Genomic DNA, 21,800 nt, shown 5'->3' on the forward strand with positions numbered 1-21,800 from the left:
CTCGTGAAATTGGTGGGAAGTGCCATGCTTTATCACAGGATGGGTGGGAATTCTATAGTTCTCTGAAAGAGCCTGGATCATTAACTAAAGCGGCCCATGTGTGGAGACAGAAGACCAAATTAGGCCCTAAGGAAGTCTTACCAAACTCCCACTGAAGTCAATGGAAATTTGCAAACGCACTTGAGAGGGCTCTTGTCGCCCACAGGTCATGTCAATAATTTCACTAGATCTTTAGACACACAAGTCAAAAAAAAAAAAAAAAAAGAAAAAGAAAAAGAAAAAAAAAAAGAAAGAAAAAGGAAAAGAAAAGAAGGAAAAAGGAAAAAAAAAAAAAAACCCAAAACACCCAAACCTGTAAACCAAAAAATATGTACCTCTCCAACATCGTAGATCCAAATTCGGCCTTCTGAGTCTCCAACGGCAACTTCTTTCCCGGCTTGAGCCCAACGAACACGGTTTAGGGCAGAAGCCCCTTCAATGGCCACACTTGCTGTCGGGACCTGTCAAAGAGGTTACAACAGCAATAAAGAATCTCTGAATATGAATTTAGATACACAAATGTAGCATGATACGTTTAACTGGGTGAGTCACCACTGCCTTCATGTGCATGAAGTAATATACGTCCCTGTGCAGGGGTAAAAGGATTCATTGTTCTTAAATCATATGCTCCATTGAATTAAGGGGTAGAGAGGAGACACTTTAACAAAAAAGGAAAAGAGGGAGAGTCTTTTTCCACAGTCAATGGGCAATGAGTGACAAATATTTCTCCGGATTATGCAGGGTGTACATCCAACATACAAACACAGCAGCTAAATGTGATACTTCACGATCAGGTCATGATTTATGGATCGATGGAGAGAGAGATTTCAGGATTTACCAAGATTAAGGATACTATAAAAGGCAGGAAGGGGGTTTATGGTGGAATAAAGGTCATATTAATGTGTGTCTTCAGGGAAAAAATATGTATTGATCCCTCAAAACCTCATCAGGGAAGGGATGATCAGAAGAAGACAAAAAGTGCAGGTGGAAAAGCTTCAAAACCTCAAATTCTCCTCTTTCTTTTTTTCTTTTCCTTTTTCCTATTTTCCCCCTTCCTGTCAGTACCAGGATGGACGAAGCACTCTATAAGTTTGGAGATGTCCCCAGGCTGATACCCTGATGGACTGCAGCCCCTGTTTGTAGAAGAGGCCTTCCATGTCCTTTAACAAACACTGAAACCTGCCAATGCTGATAATTACTATCATACTAATTATTGAAATACACTGAGGTGCTGAAATGGAACCTGCAGCATTTATGACAAGAGCCGTAGTATTAGGAAGACGTTTTAGGGGGCCCACCCCTCTGTATCAACAGTTGTGTAAACTCTTGTCTTTAAGTTTGGAACTTTATACCTGATGTAAAGATCGCATCTCTGCTTCTTCTCCAAGAACGTGGAATGGGAAATGACAACAGGCCATTAAAAAGCAAAAGAGTAAATGTTGAAACAAAAAGAAAAAAATAGAGTGAAAGGAGGGCCCTAGAGATCATCTCATGCCACTGTTTAAGACCTGTGTCTCCTAAACAGGTCGTTTTAGGATGGAAACTCGACGTACTGTGCCTCAGCTCTCCCGGCGTTCTGCTATTCAAGGAATTGAAACCATCTGTTTATGTGAGATTATTGACCCAATACCTATCTTTAAAATAGCAATAAAAACTCCATCATATGTAAGAATCTATGTTTAAACTTAATCTTGAAATCAATAAAAATTCTTTTACCTGCTTAAATCACTGTATGTCAATTGTGAGCAAAAATGTAAAACGAAAGTCCCCAACTCATTTATTTTTTTAAAAAATACACAATTTCTACAATAAAGGTGCCTGCTGTGCCGGCAGGAGGTTGAATTTTTAACCAAACCTTTCAAAGGCCAAAACAATGTGAATTTAGATGGGCCATAATTCTGTCAATATGCTTTATTATTAGTGCGCTGCTCAGAAAACAAATCTGAGATTCAGCCATACAGTTTTCAGAGTTAGTTTTTACCACCATAATTTAGGGAGATCGTACAGGATCATACTTTATAAATCTAACTCTGTTCAACATCAGATTTTATCAATGAACAATCTCAAAAATTGAATAAAAATGTTGAATCTTAATATGAATGTTAAAAACTAATCATTCAAAATAAACTGATTTCTGATACACTTCAAATTATGCCTAATACATTTGAAAGAATCGTATTTATTAAGAATTAAGTAATATAGCAAACTGGGACAAATACTATTTTAGCCATTTAAAAATACCTTCAGTTCAAATATTATAAATGGTTAAAAAAAAAAAAGACTATCACAGCCTATTATATGTGCTAAAAAAGTATCAAATGCATGAAGGAAATGATAAAATATATTTTATTAGTTTTACTCATAATGACCCTTCAACAGCTGATCAGTCTATAACGAAACTAATCCATATATTGAACTCTATCTCTCTTCTGTACTTTGCTTGCACAGTTATTTTCACACTTTTTAAGGCTCAATCATTTTAATTGCAAAGACAGGATATCTACTGCCTAAATTACTACATTGTGTGGAGTGATACTCAGGTAGGTGAATATGAACTATCCTTGCATAGGAGCAATTGGAATAACTTGGTCTAAAGGTACAGTAATTTCAACAACAGCAACAAAACCCACTGGGAATTCAGGTTCTGTCTCTTTTTTACACAAATTTACATCCTAATCCAACAAACACTGGAAAAATCTTGTTCAACTTGATAGGAGGTAAAAGTCATTCGAGAGTTTAAAAAAGTGTTCAGTTCATTACCGGATTTGAATCAGACTCAACATTTCTACTAGTATTCTGAAAGCAGAATTATAGTTACCACAAAACTAAGCAATTTGCATGGCCCATAATGATTTTTAAAAAATATTTATCTACAAAACTCTTATGTGGTTGTCCCTTGATACCTAGAGAAAGAGAAGGGAAAAATTATATTTGGCAATTAATTTCCTTTTTGGCAATTTCATTGTGGACACGTTAAGTTCATTTTACCTAGAAAGCAGACTACAAACAAAATAAGAACAGCTACATAGGAATTATTAAGGCATGTGTGGAACTCACTCCACTGCATCGTAGTTGGGCATCACCTAAGCATCATTTCTACTAAATCTGATTTCTGATACAAGGGGTCTCCTAAGCCAACCTGGAAAACGTGTGTCTTTTGGTTGATTTAAGTGAATGAGTTTATTCTAGCAGATAGAGGCAATATGATTTTAATCAACAGTGATGAAAGACTTTGGGAAACCATCACAATGTGGAATAACAGCATCTTTCTATGAAGAGCAATAATGTTATGAACATTTCAACATCCAAAAATGATGGGCATTGCACACATTTATGCCTTTTGCTTATTTTCAAAGATACTTCATCACATAATTCTTATCTTTGTCACACAGTTCTTGTAGCCAAAAGAAAATAAAAAAGACTCAAACTGAAATATTTGAAAATGTAACTATTTGGCAGTGGTCAGAGATGCATATAATTTTGAAGTTACAGAGGCTCCATAATAACACCTGAGGGATATTTCCCTGCCCCCTCCCACAGAAAATACTAGGGGGCCTGCTCCTCCTCAGATCCTCCAGCTATAGGCTTCCTAATTAAAAAGGCTGAGCTGCTTCCTGCTCAAAACACTTCAAAAGACCTTTCTCTTGTTCTCCACTTGACATACAGTTTACATGCTTGTTCCCCTTACCTGTCCCTTCTTATTTATGGAGAGGTGCCCTGAATCAGAAGCCGGGAAGTGCTGAAGAGAACGTTTTATTTTTCTAAATCGAAGGACATTTAATATTCATGTTAAAAAAGACACAAGCCTTCTCCCCAGTAGCTGAGTTAGCACCTGAGTACTGTTGAGGGTGTGGGCAAAAGGAAAAATGCACATGGCAGAATTTTTTAAAACATAAATGTATATAGCATAATTTTTAAAAAGAATATTTCCTTATTATTAATTCCCCCCTTTTAAAAAAAAAGGGGGGGAGGCCATTTTTCACTTTTCTAAATGTGACATGTTGATATCCCGCTTTTTTTTCAAACACTAAGTTTAACGTGTTCAGAGTTGCAAACTATTGTAAAAGTCTGCCTGTAAGTTCAGCATTTTAGATAAAGATGATTTACCTTGTAAAAATCACATGGCGGATGGATCTAAACATAAGGGGTCAACAGAATCATCTTTTATGAATTTAAAATAGAAAGTGTACCAATAGCAAACACTGACAAATAACCCTTCTTAAAAGCTCAATCTCGAGTCAGCGTCCACAAAAGCTTACTTTTCCAAGTGCTTGCCAATGGAGTTATTTCAACACTGCTCTGAAATATGCCTGTGTATCCTTTCCCGCAGGGAAAGGCGTGAACACACAGCGTTTTGCTTTTTGCAAAGAAGGGTCGTCCATTGTCCAGGATCGGCCACGGTTTGGGGATGACGTGAGATGAAATGATTTGGGGCCAGTGCATCTGCCAGTTCCCTTCAGAGCAGTCAAGAAAGGGGGTCGGCAGCCCAGCTGCAGTTGAAGGGTCAGTCCAAAAAAGGCCGTTGGGGAGAGAGAGGGGGAGACGGAGAGAGGCCGGCTGCGCCCTCCTCCCAGCCCTCCCCCCCCCCGCCCCCAACTCGGGCGCCTGCGCCGCCGCTCACCTCGGTGTCATTGTTGAGGTTCCAGAGGTCCAGGCGCCCCATCCCGTCCACGCAGGCAAAGAGCGCGGGATGCACGGGGGACCACATGACATCGTACACATAGTCTGCATTGTCTTCAAAGGAGTAGAGCGGCTTGTTGTGCTGTAAAGCAGAGAGACCGTGAAGACTTTGTGGCGCTGCCGCTGCCTCGGGCTGTCTAGCGAGCCTAATTAAAAACTTTGCACATTCACAAAGTGTCATAAAACTTCCCGAGATGAAAGTCCTCGAAAAGGTGAACCGCAGCTTTAATGTGACTAGAACTGTCCAGTGGCATAAATAAATACCGGGGGGCGAGGGGGTGGGTGGGAAGGGGGGACTCTTAGGGGACTGGGGGCTGGGACCGGCGGGGGAGGCGGTTTCAGACACAGGCGTACGAGACATTCCATGCAGGTGGACGGGGCTGCCCATTAGCTCGGAATTCTCGCCAGGCTACGCTCCGCGAGTCGCTCGGAGCCCAGACCCAACCGCGCTCGGCCTGCGGGGATCAGACCCGCGGGGATGCTCTGGAAGCCCCCGCTTGGCCCGGCCGCCCCGGACCTCTTGCATGGAAGGCAACGCCTGCCACCTCGTGGTCTTTTTCTGTAGCTGCATGTCTGCTTCCAGGCCAACTCCAGGCCAAATTCATACTTTAATGGTTCCTTTGCGGCGGGAATGGGAACACATATTTTGAAGAGATTTGTGTAGCTCTTTTGGGAGGTTAAAAATCTCGCGGTTCTAAGACCCTAGTTTCTCTGCCTCGTCAGGTGGACTGGCGTGGCTCAACGTAGAATCCCTGAACCTTCACAGAAGATGAACCACATTTTCTAGATCACCCAGGATTTCCAACAGCCCTGAAATTGGTGTTTTGGGGGAAAGCATTAGCACACCCCCCACTGCATACAAATGCTTCTACTCCAGAGGGATACAATAAATTAAAATGGCACTCTTGATTTCCAGTGAATATTGTCACATCAAAATAGCACAGAAGTCAGAGGCAAGTTTGAAAGTACACCAGAAATAAAACGTAATTGGACTTCATGAATTATTCATTCCATCTGGCTTGTCTTATTCTAATTTCTGCATAATGGCTTTACTAATCCCTGATCAATTAATGTAAAATGAAATTTAAATGATAATGAAAGCCCTAGAGATAAAAGAAATTAAGTATTCTTATATCCTCTGACAGAAATCTAAACAATGGGAGTTTTTTTCCACAATGTCTTCTTCATCCAGTCAGCTGTCTGTATTCTCTTTCTGGGTTCGGCTAAATGCCTGTGCAGGCCAGAGGAATAAGATCAAAAAATATAACACACAATATGAACAATCAAATCCTTTATGCATAGAATGTGCAAAGAATGTTTCTGTAGGTAACAGCTCCAAATGTTCGAGTGAACTCCCAATGTGTATGGTTAGCAAAGGTAAAATGCATAGAATGCACTTGCTGATGTGAAAGTGAGAAAAATCGGTGAGAGACAAAAACCTAGAGCAAAGATTTGTTAGGGTAGTAACTGTGATTTCTCTTTCCATGAATTATATTGCTTTGACATTGCTCAGAAATGAACACAATTCTAATACTATTATAGCAACACAGAAGATTTTAGATGGGCCATTGTGCATGCAGGGGGTAGGCAGTAGATGTGTGAGATGTGCTGTATTTGCAAGAAGTGTCTAATGGGGGAGTGATTTGAAAAAGAACATATGATATTGAGACCTCAGAAAGAATTAAATGGACATCAGCCTTACATTTTTGTATTTTAATATTCTATAACTCTTTTATGCCAGAATGTTTATCGTATACCATGCTTGCAGTGTGATTCTGAGGTAAAGTTAATTGTCAACTTGCTATTTACGAATAGCTTCTTTCTTCCTCTCGAGCTTTGGACTAGGTGATTCAAACTTCCTTCTCCAGAGAATCTGAATATCCAGTGAGACCTTAAAGTGGCATGATTGTATCATTTTTCCTTACTGAGATGGAGTAGCTGGTCCTTCACTGACCACTTGTAAATATTAAATTCTAAGTCTTAGTACAAGACTATTCCCACCCCAAATTCTTGATTTTGTAGCTAGCCAGTCACTATTTGTTAAACAACATGAGTGACACAATTTTCTCAAAGTCAAAGCGTGGAAAAGACATACTGAAAAAAGTCGATTCTCAGTATCCTCTCTCAATAACCCAGCTGATAGCAGAACTGAGTATACAGAGGTCTAGATATAGACTTACACATACAGACAGACATTAAACACAGATCATATTTACGATCCTTGTTTTGATCAATTATAAAACCACCCAACCTTCAACAGCCATTTTCTAGAAAGCTGATATTATTTGATACATTAGTTCTCCCAATAAATTATCCCATTAATCTCTACTTTGTTTCTTTCCTTTTTTTTCTTTTAGTTGCTGCTTCTGTGAGAAACCCAATCAAAATTGTAATACATCCTGGAGACTTCACTTTTTAAACATCTGGAAATAACAGCCATTGTTCATGCTACCAAAATCCAATTGTCTCATGTTTAATAGTATTGTATTGAAATGCTAGTACTGTCTAGGTTTTCTCCAATTTCCTTATTACCCCAGCCTCTAAGATTGAAGCTTGCATTGCAAAAACCACTGCCACGTTATTCTAGGCTACAGTGTGTGCAAGTTTAGGGGAAGGAAGAAGGGCATATGTTTTCAAGGGCTTTGTTTTAACCTTGATAGAGTCACAGGTTGGGAACGTCTTGGTCAGGATTGAACCCACTGTCAGGGGACCAAGTGGACTGACAGCTAGGAACCCCTAGTTCCTGAGTACAGCATTGTGTGAGCTGTAGGCATGAGCTAACACCCCTCTTACATCCTTAGGCAGTGCTATTTTGAATATTAGCTGTACTTTTTTTGATCAAGGAATTCTTCATTCTCTTTTCTTTGGGGCTCAAAAGGTAATCTGAAAACCTCATTAAAAGTTTGGTGATGAGTGCACTTGTCGTGTTGAGCACCTGGTGATGTATGGAAGTGTGAATCACTGTATTGTACACCTGAAACTAATATAGCCCTGTATGTTAACTAACTGGGATTAGACTAGAAACTTAAATTTTTTTTTTGCCTCAAATGCTTACTGTAAAACATTTTAGAGTAGATAAATAAATCATGAAATATCAACTTTTTCATCAAATGTATCAAAAGCATCAGGATCTAAAGATTCTGTTTTTGAAGTTTGAAACATAAATGTCTGCATCTACAAAACTGCTGTAGCTTTATCACCGGTATTAGAATACTACAAGTTTTGAAAAGGTGCAGAGTGTGGGGACAGATCTGACCAACGATTTTTGAGGAGGATCCAGTCATATCATTTGTGTATATTAAAGCTACAGAAGCTTGGGGATTTTAAATATTCACTCTGTAAAATACTCAAGGTCATCTAATAAGCTAAATATGGCTTCACAGCATATTACTGTAGAAAGTGTTTTTCAAAACCTTCAAATTTCATGAGACAAAAACCTCTTCACCCGTGTGTCTCCATTCCCAGTGCCGTGTTTAGTATCAGCACACTGTTAAAGAAGAGAGACAAGGAAGCTGCACTGTTACCTGACGTATTGCATGTGTGACAGACACATGCCAGTGAAATAAAGCCACGACACCCTGTGCTTTAGACAAGTTTCCGGGGCCGTGCCAAAAATCCAAAAATATCCAGACACAGATCAGCTTGACTTTAACATCCTGCCTCGCAGAGCAGAGAAGCAGGCGACCAGTCACCTCCCAGACAGACATGAAGGGCAGGGAAGGGTAAATTGTTGGGTGTTTGTTCTGCATGACTCTACACACACATTGTCTAATTTAATCCGCATAAAATCTCTGTAAGGTAGACGGTATTTACAGAAAAGAAAATTATAGTTCGGGAAAGTTAGTAGCTTTCTCAAGGCCACGAAGATTGTAAGCGGTGGAGGTGGATTTGGTTCTCTGGTTTTCCTAGCTGTTTAAGCACATCCTTTATTTGAGGGAACCGTGTGGTCCTCTATAAGACATAGCAATGGTCTTCGGTCTTCAGAGCAAATACAGCAGCTCTGTTACCTGTCGTTGTATTCAGTTCAACCAATATTTACTAACCACATGCTGTATAACTTGTAGAAAGGGTTAAAAAAAAAAAAACACCCTCACAGAATGTCGGTTGCATTTCCCGAGTTGATTATTAATAGTCGTGAAGATGTTACCCATACAATTCCAAGCATCCTTAGCACTTTTTGACACCAGCAGAAATCTTTTTCTTCAAAAAACTGGGAATAAGATGGAATGGCCCTTTTGCCAGCAGGGATAAACAGGAGGCCACGCGATAGAGGGTCTAATAAAACGATGTCAGGAGGCAGAGCTCTGGGTTCCAGCTCACCAAATGTCTATATAGCTTCGAGTGAGGGGTTACAATTACACGATCTGAAAGCTGAGGATAACATGGGGAGCGTGGGCCGGAGAAGGTAGTAGGAGAAAGTGTACACAAACTACAGACCATGGAAAATTTCACTGAACAGCCTTGGACCTTAGTGTTTTCATCTATAAGATGGAAGGTGGGAGCTACTGACCTCGAGAGTTGCTGCTGGCTTTCTACGACTCTGTTCTGCACTAAGGATTGACTGGAATAAAGTTTGCAAAAGTTTTTTAGAAAGAGCTATTCAGAGATAAGTATTATAATCAAAGCCATCTTACTTGATGCTCTGTGAAATCCGTTTCAGTGATTTTTAGAAATTTTTTATTTCATAAAAATATACATATAAAAACGTACCAGTGTGGTTTTTGGCGAAACACCGGACATTATGAAAGTAATAATAGGTCTCTTATTTGACCAAGTAAAGAAGGCATAATGGATATTATGTTTACACAAGAGAAGGAAGCAAGGAGTGAACTCTGTTCCAGAGTGAAACTGTACAACGTCCATGAACGTTTTACAATAAAGACTTGATCTCTAGATTTGAGCTTTGATTTTATAAGTATACTTCTGAAAATGACCGGAGCTGCATATTTTTCCAATCAGTTAACTATAAAATCATTTCATGAATGATTAATTTCTATTTCTGATGTTAGATATTTATATATACCGAAGTCACATTTAGAGAATATAATGTTTGTTTTATTTTCTCTGTGTTATTTATTTTCCTCTCATCAGAATCTCTAGGCATCCCAATAGGGTTTAGAATCTTGAAGGTTGGTGAATAGGAAGATTTGTGTTAAAATGCCTCCTAACGCCTCCAAACACTGTGGTTCTTGAGGTTGTATTTGCCTCTAAATGATTAGCTTTCAAAGCAGATTTAGTAGAAATGTTTACCCAAACCATGAAAATTTCTTTTGGAGTAGAGGGGAAGTGGGGTGGGTGGTGGGGGTTAATGCATGGGTCGGTGGGGAAGGGGCCAGAAAACTAAATGTAGAATTTCTGTATCTTTATTCTGAAATAAAAAGAAAACAAATGGAATCTTACCTTGAAACTGTATCCTGTTGGGAAAAAATGATGACCAAAATACTAAACAATGAGTAATAAGAAAATGTCCTTCAAAAATTGTCATGTGGGTTCCTGTGAAGTAATTAAAATAAATAGCCAGCCAGTTCTTCCAGGAAACATTAAAATGTGAGACCACAATATCACTTTAAAAAAACCACCAAAGGACCCCAAAACTTCAGGCTCACACAAAAATGGATGCCTCTACCATAAAAAGAAAGTGCTTAAACAAACAAACAAACAAACCAAAACTCACAAACCAAACCAAACCCAAAAAAAACCAACTCTCTTGGCCAAAAAGAGGTGTTGTGAATTTGGTACTATCATTAGAAAACATTATTTGCAACTTAATTTGGAGTCCTTGTAAAGCATGAAGTATCCTGTATTTAATCGTAATTTCTATGGCTAAATATTAAAACAGTACAGACCATACCTAAATGGCATCTTTGCCTGTTTCTATCATGATCAGAAATTCGAAAGTAGCCATAAACACTTTGGGTGAGTTGAGTTTAACAGCATATGGATAGTGCGTCGGTTTGCCGTTTACATGTATTTACCAAAAATATATTAGGACTTTAATTTGAATTAGTAAATTTACAGTAATTGCAAATAAATTTATAGAAATCCAGGAATGTAGCATTTGTCTCTCAACAAATGTAGAAGTTTTGCTAAATAAGTACTGAAGCCACATAAAAGGTGTTCTTTGTTGCACTGCCTTCCTCGACTGCTTATTTGCATGGAAGAATCCTCCTAATCCAGGAGGCGCCACCAATAAAGAGGATAATTATCCATATAAAAGAATGTATACATATTCACAGGTTTTGACTAGTATTTGAGTGTTTAAAGCCACGATAAAAACTACAAGCTTTGCCTAATTCATAAAAGGAATATTTCCCGCACTGGCATGATTTTTATGAATATCAGGTCTACCTAATGGTTTTTCAAATGGGCATTTTCGGGGCACCTGGGCAGCTCAGTAGGTTAAGCGTCTGACCCTTGATTGCAGCCCAGGTCACGCTCTCATGGTTCCTGAGACAGAGCCCTGCGTCGGGTTCTGTGCTGACAGTGCCACAGAGCCTTCTTGGCTCTCTCCCTCTCTCCCTCTCTCTGCCCGGCTCCTGCTCATGCTGTGTCTCTGTCTCTCAAAATAAATAAATACACTTAAAAAATAAAAAAATAAAAAAAAAATATGGGCATTTTCATAGCACGAATCTGTACAGAATCCATTCAAAAACACTAAACAAACTGGGATGCTCTCTTTAATTGCTGTTTGTATCCATCTCAGCTGCTCTGGCTCTTTCGGTATGTTCTGCCTTCTTGCTTGAGTAGAGGGAGGGCAGAGAGGATCACTGTATTGCCAAAACCAGGGGCAGCAGAATTGCCTCCTGAGTGCCATGGAGGTGGCTGGTCTCTAGACTGATTCTCTCTGGACTGATAATTCTAAGGACCACGTGGCTGTAGGAGGCAAGGCATACAACAGAACCACTTTGGTTGCTGCTGCCCCAATTCTGTTTCTCCTATGGCTGAGTGGTTTCATATCCAACATGGTATCAGAGAAAGAAGCATTCAGTATATGTACATAAAGATCAGGTTGTTTAGAGGCTGTATTAGAGGTGGGAGGGAAGGATGTTGGTATTAAGGATGAGGGGGTGTAGAAGATGATAACGGATTGGACCTAGAAGCAACCAGAATTGGGGTTGCATTATTGTCTTGGAGACTTGAAAAGTTAGAAGAATGAATACATAAGGCAGCACAGTTTTGTTTAATCATTTATTATTTAATGTCAAATTGTTCACCTGCATTTTACTAGTGGGTAGATAAAGTGGCAGGACATTTCACTCTTTTTTTTTCAATGTTTATTTATTTTTGAGAGAGAGACAGAGCGCGAGTAGGAGAGCGGCAGAGAGCAAGAGGATGAGAGAGATACCCAAGCAGGCTCTCACTTCAGCATGGAGTTGATGTGGGGCTCGAACCCATGAACTATGAGATCATGACCTGAGCCAAAACCAAGAGTTGGACACTCAACTGACTGAACCACCCAGATGCTCCCAGATATGTATAATTCTTAAAGAAAGATTTAAAATCTATAAAATTATAAACCTAGATACATGCATTATATCTTGATTCATATTTATTTCTAAAGTGCCAGGTAAACATTTGCTATTCTCCAGAGCTAATCTGACATTAGTGGTCTCACTACACTTAGTAAATATGACATTTAGACAAATTTCGTTTTTGCTCAAGAAGTCCCATAAACCAGATTTGTCTCATCAAATGGGTTTAAAATCTAATGGTAAAATTATTTAAATTAAAAAAAATTTTTTTAAACATTTATTCATTTTTGAGAGATGGAGGGAGACAGCGTGAGTGGAGGAGGGGCAGAGAGAGAGGGAGACACAGAATCCGAAGCAGGCTCCAGGCTCCTAGCTGTCAGCACAGAGCCCGACGCGGGGCTTGAAGTCACGAACTGTGAGATCATGACCTGAGCTGAAGTCGGAGGCCTAACCTGACTGAGCTACCCAGACACCCCAAATTATTTAAATTTTTGATTCTACTTCCTGCATCAGCAATTGATTATATATATATATATATATATATATATATACACACACACACACATACACACACATAAAGGGCATATTTTCAAAGGCTCAAAGCAAGTAGGTTTGCACTCCTGTGTCTTCTGGTGTTAAATGTAATATATCTTTTATATTATATCTAGGGGTCCCTGGGTGGCTCAGTCGGTTGAGCGCCCGACTTCTGCTTGGGTCATGATCTCATGGTTTGTGAGTTCGAGCCCGCGTTGGGCTCTGTGCTGACAGTGCAGAGCCTGGAGCCTGTTTCAGATTCTGTGTCTCCCTCTCCCTCTCTGCCCTCCCTCCCTTGCTCATGCTCTGTCTGTCTCTCTCTCTCTCTCAAAAATAAATAAACATTAAAAAAATCTATCTATCTATCTATCTATCTATCTAATCTAATATTAGTATAGCTGATACTTGTATTTATTTCAATCATGGCATGGAAAAAACCAGTAAGGAGAATCCCACAAAGCAAAAGTTCAAAATATTCTGTTTAAGTGTTTATTTTTTTTTTTATTTTTGAGAGAGAGAGAGAAAGAGTGAGTATGTGCACAAAAGGGGGCAGGTGGGGGTGTGCAGAAAGACAGGAGACCAGAGGATGTGAAGCCTGACATGAGGCTTGAACTCATGAACCATGAGATTATGACCTGAGCTGAAGTCAGATGCTCAACTGCCTGAGCCACCTAGGTGTCCCTAAAATATTCTGTTTATCTGTAGAACATATACTTCGTATTTTGCAACAGATTTTCTTACCTTATTCTGTTTCACCTAAGCCAAATTGAAATTAATTTCTTTAAAATTTTTTTTTTAATGTTTATTCATTTTTGAGAGACAGAGAGAGCACAAGAGGGGGTGGGGCAGAGAGACAGAGGGAAACACAGAATCTGAAGCAGGCTCCAGGCTCTGAGTTATCAGCACAGAGCCCCATGCAGGGCTCGAACTCACAAACCATGAGATCATGACCCTAGCCAAAGTCAGACACTTAACCGACTGAGCCACCCAGGTGCCCCTGAAATTAATTTCTATTCAAAAAGCAAACAGAAGCTAAACGTGATGTAAAGAGATTCAGGACATTGTAAATGGCCATGGGAAAATAAACTACATTAATTATGAGCCCTGAACAAACTGCAAGTTTAAGAGGTCACATGAGGCTGGCCAAGAGGGACCCACACTAGGGTTTGGTCCCAAAACAATTACTTCGGGTGGTAAAGATGAGTTTTAATTTATCTTCCAACATCAGACATACAATGTAGTTTAGATCAGGAGGTGGGGGTGGAGACATCTTAGAATCTCATAATCATGAAGATACTGTGTCTGTTATTTGTTATTCTCATTCTCTCTTCAGTATTGTTGCTTGGAAGGAAAAGGGTAGGGAAGGCAACTCATGAAATAAAAAGGCAAATGTTTCCACTCAGGTTAAAAGAGCAAAAGAAAGGATTCACAGCCCTGCTTGCACATTGGGAAAGCCCAGTCAGTTGAGTGAATCTTAAGTCTCAAAAGTGTTTGTACTTATATGGATTATTCACAACTTCTGTATAAATAACAGCTACAGGTACGTGTTGGTGGGTGAATATGGGGGTGTGTGGGTAGGGGTAAAAGGACAGGAAGTATGAACACAGGCTAAGTCTGGCTATGACTTGATGATCACATTCTTGTGGTTTCTTTCGAAGTTAAAGTCTTCTCCCCGAGTGAGCTTAATAAAGGAACCCCTCATCCCCCTCAACCCCCACTCCCTCCCCCTAAAAAAGAAAAGAATTTGATGACTGGCACATGTAGTTTTATCGAAAGCCAATTTTAATGTTTACTATTTGGTGCTTGGAAGGGAGGGTAAGGGGGACTGAAAATAAGGATGAGGGGAGAAAAAAGTCAGACGCCACCTGAACGTCGTGTTTATCAGAAAGGCAGCCAGCAGGGCTTTGGGGTTGTGGGGGAAAAAATGCATTCTGTCATCCGGTAAGTGTTACTGGCAGTGAACTATTGATTTTGTTAATCTTCTTTCCTATTTTAAGTATTATGCTTAGATACTGGAATAGCAAAAACTTTAACTTGTGATTTTTATTGTGTTCTGGTATTTTAAACATTTCACAAAATGTTAGCAGAAGGAAGTACGCTCAAGGCCCTTTGTTAGAATTATGTAATTTTTAGATGTTTTCATCTCAGTTTAAAATAATCTAACCCAGGGGCGCCTGGGTGGCGCAGTCGGTTAAGCGTCCGACTTCAGCCAGGTCACGATCTCGCGGTCCCCGAGTTCGAGCCCCGCGTCAGGCTCTGGGCTGATGGCTCAGAGCCTGGAGCCTGTTTCCGATTCTGTGTCTTCCTCTCTCTCTGTCCTTCCCCCGTTCATGCTCTGTCTCTCTCTGTCCCAAAAATAAATAAACGTTGAAAAAAAAAATTTAAAAAATAAAAAAATAATCTAACCCATTTTAACAAAGTAGGTTGTTTTACTTAGGATACCCACATGTATTAATCCATCAACAGTGGATTATTAAGGACCTACCTTATGCTTTCCACTTTGGGCAGTCAATAGAAGAAATATAAGATCTACCTCTGTTCTTAGGGACTCACAACCCAGGTAGGAAAATGAAAATTGTGAAATAAAAGGAAAAGGATATTATTTATTTGGAGGTCTATTTTCTCAGTTTGTTCCAAAAGGATTTATGGTGTCTTACAAATGAAGTGTTCTATAAAGTTAAGAATAAACACACCACAGAGGCAGGTAGAATAGATAACTTTTACTAGGATTGTGAGATAAGCTGATTATTACAATCTGGTACTGAAACAGCCCTAAATGTCCTGATAACTAAGACAAAACACGTCGTAACACAAGAAGGTATGTAAATTTCACCATCTGAAGAAAGAAAGATTACAAATTCCTCCTCCCAGACACATTTTTTGGGAAAAACTCAAGGAGGAATTTACCATGTCTGTGAATCCCTGGAAAAGAGACTGGCTTTCTGTCTTGTTTATACCAAAGAAAGAGAACAAGGATGTAGCCAGGTGCTAAATTCTGTGGTACAGATGTTCGGTGCCAGAGGAATTCGGAGATTCGGGGTGGGAGGGGTGGGGGAGTGGGTGTTGGTGGTTACCATGGTCTGATGTGGTCAAGGAAGGGATTATCTAGGACAGGTGATGGAACCCGCCTTGAAAGATGCCTAGGCTTTGACAGATGGTAAGGAAGCCCGTCAAGGAGGGGAAAGCAAAACATGCAAAGACCTGGCTGTGTAAATCGGCACGGAATTCCCAGATGAACGGAAAGGTGAAAAGTGGGGACAGCCTGGTGGACTCTGAGAATTTGTCCTAAGGAATAACAGGAAATAATTCGGGTTTGTTTAGGGTGGGATTGGGGCCATGTTACGAATAGTCTTGAGTACAGCGTTCACACTTTTTGATGCAACGAGCTACTAAGCTATTAAACATGTATTGGTAAACGGGCAGAACATTGTAGTTTGTGCTGAACAGATGCAGAGATGTCTATATTCAAGTGTTTTCAGCTTTTCCAGTGTGGGCAACTGAATGATGAATATCATTAATTGAGTAGAAAGAAAAACAAACCGAATAGAGGAGGAAGATCTAGTTTGTAATATTTTAAACATGGTGCATTTGAGTCTCTGGAGATGACACTCAGGTGAAGTTGGCAGTGGGAATGTAGGTCTGGGATTGAAAGAGAGGACAGGCTTGAAGTCCATGACAAGGAATCATTCACCAGAAATGCTGAGGGACAGGAGAGAGCAGGGAGGAAGGAGAAAAAGAAGACTGTGACAGAAATTTTGAAAAACTGGGCCAAGAAAGTGAAGAGGAAAGAACCAGTGGAGAGGTCTGAGGCAAATCAAGAGACATAACTAGGGCTGGAGAGGGTTACAGGAATGAGAGGTGGAGAATATAAGATGAGTACTAAAAAGAAGCCACTGCACTTAGCAGTTAGGGGCTCATCGTGGTCTCGGAGCAAGAAGTGTCTGAAGATTAATAAGGTTTGTTGAGGAGTGGTTGGGAAATGTGGCAGAGGTCGGTATGGATGCCCATTGGCTCTTCAAGTGGTTTGGCAAGCTAAACCAAATTTTAGGACATGGTCGTGATATTTTAAGTTAACCCATCCATTAGATGTAACATCTTTGACATTTTAGACCATTTCTTATGAGGGTTTATATCTCTTTTTAAATCTTTTAAAAAATTTATTTATTTATTTATTTATTTATTTATTTATTTTAATATGAAATTTATTGTCAAATTGGTTTCCATACAACCCCCAGTGCTAATCCCAACAGGTGCCCTCCTCAATGCCCATCACCCACTTTCCCCACCTTCCCACCCCCCATCAACCTTCAGTTTATTCTCAATTAAAAAAATTTTTTTTAATGTTTTATTTTTGAGACAGAGAGAGCGTGAGGAGGGGAGGGGCAGAGAGAGAGTGAGACAAAGAATCCGAAGTAGGCTCCAGGCTCTGAGCTGTCAGCACAGAGCCTGATGTGGGGCTCGAACTCACAAACCGCGAAGATCATGACCTGAGATGAAGTAGGATGCTTAACTGACTGAGCCACCCAGGTGCCCCTATTCTCAATTCTTAAGAGTCTCTTATGGTTTGCCTCCTTCCCTCTCTGTAACTTTTTTTCCCCTTCCCCTCCCCCACGGTCTTCTGTTAAGTTTCTCAGGATCCACATAAGAGTGAAAATATATGGTATCTGTCTTTCTCTGTAGGACTTATTTCACTTAGCATAACACTCTCCAGTTCCATCCACGTTGCAACAAAAGTCCACATTTCATTCTTTCTCATTGCCAAGTGGTATTCCATTGTATATATAAACCACAACTTCTTTATCCATTCATCAGTTGATGGACATTTAGGCTCTTTTCATAATTTGGCTATTATTGAAAGTGGTACTATAAACATTGGGGTACAAGTGCCCCTATGCATCAGTACTCCTGTATCCCTTGGGTAAATTCTTAGCAGTGCTATTGCTGGGTCACAGGGTAGGTCTATTTTTAATTTTTTGAGGAACCTCCACACTGTTTTCCAGAGCAGCTGCACCAGTTTGCATTCCCACCAATAGTGCAAGAGGGAGATTTATATCTTGAACACTTGGCATCAAGCCTTGCAAGTAGGAGACAGACAAGATGTATTGAAAGTGGGTGATGAAGCAGGAAGCATCTAGGTGCAGTCCCATTTCTGCCTGACACTCATGAGAAGAGCCTTGAACTTTCCTCTGACTCTTTGGACCTGCAATTCTTTCTTAGTCTCCTCAGGGTTAAATCTCTGCCTTCCCTGATTAAGTTTTGATTCAGCATCCTCCTTGGCCTACTTCTTGTTCTGGCGTGCTACTTTGGTTTCAGAACCTTTCCCCTCACTCTGGTACCTTGAAACCTAATCTCTGATGAAGGTCATGGTTGCTGCTCAGTCACGGCCAAGATTTCAGCAGGCTTGTCCACTATAGGCAAGGAGCCAGGAGCAGGGTACTGTTTTGAAGAGGAAAAGTGATATGAAAAATAGTAATAGAAACTAGCCTACTAGAGACATGGACAGCAGGAAATCTAGGCAGGAATTTCCTGTGTACTATAGGAAAATGTATGTCCTAAAAAACAAACAAAACTTATCCTTGGATTGAAAGCATCAGTATGTACCTGAGATGTTTTGTAAGATATACATGTCAATTGGTGTGTGAGTGTTTGTATGTGTGTGTGTGTGAGACAGACAGACAGACACACACACATACATACACACTTTTCCATGGAATATTCTTATTCTTATATACTTATTTGTCTGGAGAAGAGCAGTGATGTCCATGAAGAGGAGAATGGTGGACTATGAAAAACCTGAATCCAAATAGCACCACACAGCAGCCTGATTACCCTGCACCAGTTAGTAAATGTATTCTGAACATGGTGACAACGGTGAAATGGGTCTTTGGATTCAGCGACCACAAAGTCACTTCTTACATTAACACCATTGCACCAACCATTCTTGCTACTGTCTCTCAACATCCACAGGTCCCTCAGGATTCTGCTGCCCCTGGGAGTCAGCCTTGGGTGGACTGGAGCTCTTCAGGCACTAGGAATGAGGTGTGTGTATGTGAAAGAAACTCATGGGGAATTTATTACTGTTAACTTTTTTGTCCCTAACCAAGGGTCAATTGTGATAATGAAATATTCTTAGCTCTTGTTATGGGCTGAATTATGTCAGCCCCAAAATTCATATATTTAAGGTCTAGCCCTCCAGCACCTCCAAATGCGACTGCATTTGATGACAGGATCTTTAAAGAGGTAATTACGGTTATGGCAGGCCCTAATCCAATCTGACTCGTGTCTTTCTAAGAAGAGGAGATTAGGACACAAACATGTACAGAAGGAAGAGCATGAGAAGACACAGGAAGACCCCCCACCTGCAGGCCAAGGAGAGATGCCTCAGAAGAAATCAACTCTGCCCATACCTTGATCTTGGACTTCTAACCTCCAGAACTATGAGGAGATAAATTTCTGTTGCGTTAGCCCCTCTTCTGTGGTACTTTGTCATGGAGGCCCTAGCAAACCAATACAGTTCTCAAATGAAAAGGAGCCTCTCTTTCTTCTTGGCCTCTAAGGCACACCCACATGGGCACATTCACCCTACAGTTCTGCACAGATGGAATTGCCCCAAGAGTGCAAGACACATACTGCTTCTGAGCAGCTATTTTCTCCTTCCTGAACGCGTCCCCTTGTGATCAGTGATGGCACTATCTTGCATTTTACTCCACCTTCCACTAAGGGGGCCTCTGGCGAATATAAAAATATCCCCCTTTTGGAGACGGCAGAGCCTCTTTTAAATTTCTCACTTAGCTTTAAATCATACCTGTAGTTCTGCAGTGTTGTTGAGACACTGGGGACAGGTGAGGACGGTGTGGGGGTGGGGGCGGTGAGAGGTGGGGTGGAAAACTGTGGAATTCAATGCGATCTCAATACAAATGGGCCAAACCATCGCAGGGATGGAACTAAACAGGAACCAGAAATTACAGTTCTGTTCAATTCAGTCACTTTAGCATGAAGACAGAACTATTTTTTTCCGTGCTTGAGATTCGAGTTTATTTTGATTTAATCTTGTCACCCTCTGCAGGCTCAGTCTTGGCTCCCTTTTCTTTTAGGAAAGGTAGTTGGAGGGTGAGATGGGGGATGGGGTCAGAGGGCAGGAAAAGGCAAGGCAAGCAGGCAGGGCAGACAGAGAATGACTAGGGTCCTAAAGCTGAACACTCTCATCCAGGGGTTGGGCTTAACCTTTAAACTCGAGCAGGCAGGCCCCTGCCCAGCTTTCCTTATCAGCCTCCTTAAAGGCTAAATACTGCTGAATGGGTTCGTGAGGTTGGAAAAATTTCAAAGAATTTTTGAATACATCTCTACAGTTCTCTTCTCTTTAACAATAGGATCTATCAAACAGCGAGGGGAAGGCTCTGTTTAAAAGCACCGACACGGGATCAGAAGAATGTGTTTGATTGCTAAAGTGACTAATTTATTTTTACACAGTGTTAATGATGCTACAATAACCAATATCTATAGCCTGGTTTTGACAGTTTACTGTACGGGTTCTCATTGTTTAAAAAAAGAAGAAAAGGGGGAAAAAAAAGAAAGTACGAAAGAAAGTGTTTTATTTTGCTACATTTCCATTTGTTAACAAAACTCCTCATAAGCAAAACCAGAGGTCATTAGCAAACAACCAAAACATGCCTGTCTCCAGAAGAATACAACTCCCTTCATCATTTAAAATAGAGCTCTGCCGAAAACCCAAATCATGACAAATCCTTAACATGAAAAATTCAGTGCAGACTTGAAACCACCTGACTTTACTTGGGGTTTGTGTTCCTTAAAATTACCTAGAAAATACCATAATCTTCTCTTCGTGGGGCTGGATGGGGGCCAGGGCCCTGGCTCCAGAGGCAAAGGGCAAAACTAAAAATCATGTCTGAACAGACAGCTCCACCCTCTCTCCCAAGTCCACTTGGCCCCGTGACAAAAAGTGAGGTCTAAAGCACATTCATCCACGGCCTGGGTTTTTGGCCAAAACTCAAGACTCTTATGGGACAAACAAAAATGAAATCCAAAATGTTATCACCCTCGCCTTTAGAAGTCAAATGGGCTTAAATGATCACACCGCATACGGTGAGTAGTTCACATCTGCAGGGTGATAGGGAACAACAGAGCCATGTTAACATGTAGCTGTGTTTAGAAGGATCCTTAGCTGAGAGTTTAAATTCCAAATAAGTTTGATATTGTGTGTGTGTACATATGTGTGCATGCGTGTGTGTGTGTGTGAGAGAGAGAGAGAGAGATTTCCACACCAAATGAAATGTTTTGAGAGTGAAAGGTAGAAGGCGGGCACTGGGGACTCCACTGTGGGGGCCTGTTTGCTTGGCGCCCCCAGACCATGGCTAAGCCTCTCTATGCCCTTCATTCTCCTTCACCGAAAGCTTCAGTTCTGAAGAACTCCCTCTCCCCAGTGCCCACCCACTCTGCTAGCCTGACTCTCTCTCACGCTTCAGATGGGTGAGAGCCAGGAGAGACTGTCAAGTAATTTTTACCTCCTGCTGAGCTAGTGACAGACTCAGTACAAATAGCTACATTGAGAAAGCACCTCCACGCCACAGATCGCAGGGCCAGCTCTCTAACAAGTCAGTCCCGGACTATGATACCGCCATCTGGTCCCACTGGGGCAGATCAGTGCTGAAATGGTAAGGCCAGGCTTTCCAAATATGCTTTCCCCTCGTCCCCTAATCAAAACCCTGTGCTCTAGCCAGCCGTCTGCGTTCACAATCTCCTCTGCACTCTGAAAACCTTCTGGCCTTCAAGCCTTTGTTCGTGCTGCTTTCTACCCTTGGAGAATATACTACCCTCTCTCCTCACACATTGTCCAATCCTGTGGTCTCAATCAAGCCCTGCCTAACCCACATTTCCCCCTCAAATACCCACACAGGCACAGAGATGTCTCCGTCCCCCAGGCCCCAGACGTTGTTTTCTGACTTCTTTTTAGGCACTGTGTCTGGGGCTGCCTTGGAGTCTGTCTTATGCAGTTATATTTAAATATATTCTTACTTCATTCCTAAATTGTTGTTTAGTTTTCCATGTAGAGTGAGG

The 21,800-nt window shown here is 40.8% G+C and overlaps 1 protein-coding gene across 4 annotated transcripts in view; it reads right to left on the bottom strand.

Annotated features, from left to right (window-relative positions):
• The window catches only part of DYNC1I1 (dynein cytoplasmic 1 intermediate chain 1), a 321,789-nt gene that overhangs the window by 17,666 nt on the left and 282,323 nt on the right, over positions 1-21,800 (bottom strand). For all 4 annotated transcript variants that reach the window (XM_086695920.1, XM_086695909.1, XM_086695921.1 and 1 more), the window contains 2 exons: positions 4,661-4,801; positions 375-500 (listed from right to left, as the gene is read on the bottom strand). In XM_086695920.1, the coding sequence (XP_086552046.1) occupies positions 375-500; positions 4,661-4,801 (267 nt within the window). The remainder of the gene's footprint in view (positions 1-374; positions 501-4,660; positions 4,802-21,800) is intronic.

Source organism: Puma concolor, chromosome A2 (assembly GCF_028749965.1).
Source record: "Puma concolor isolate L17-30 chromosome A2, mPumCon1.1.hap2, whole genome shotgun sequence".
Lineage (NCBI taxonomy): Eukaryota > Metazoa > Chordata > Mammalia > Carnivora > Felidae > Puma > Puma concolor.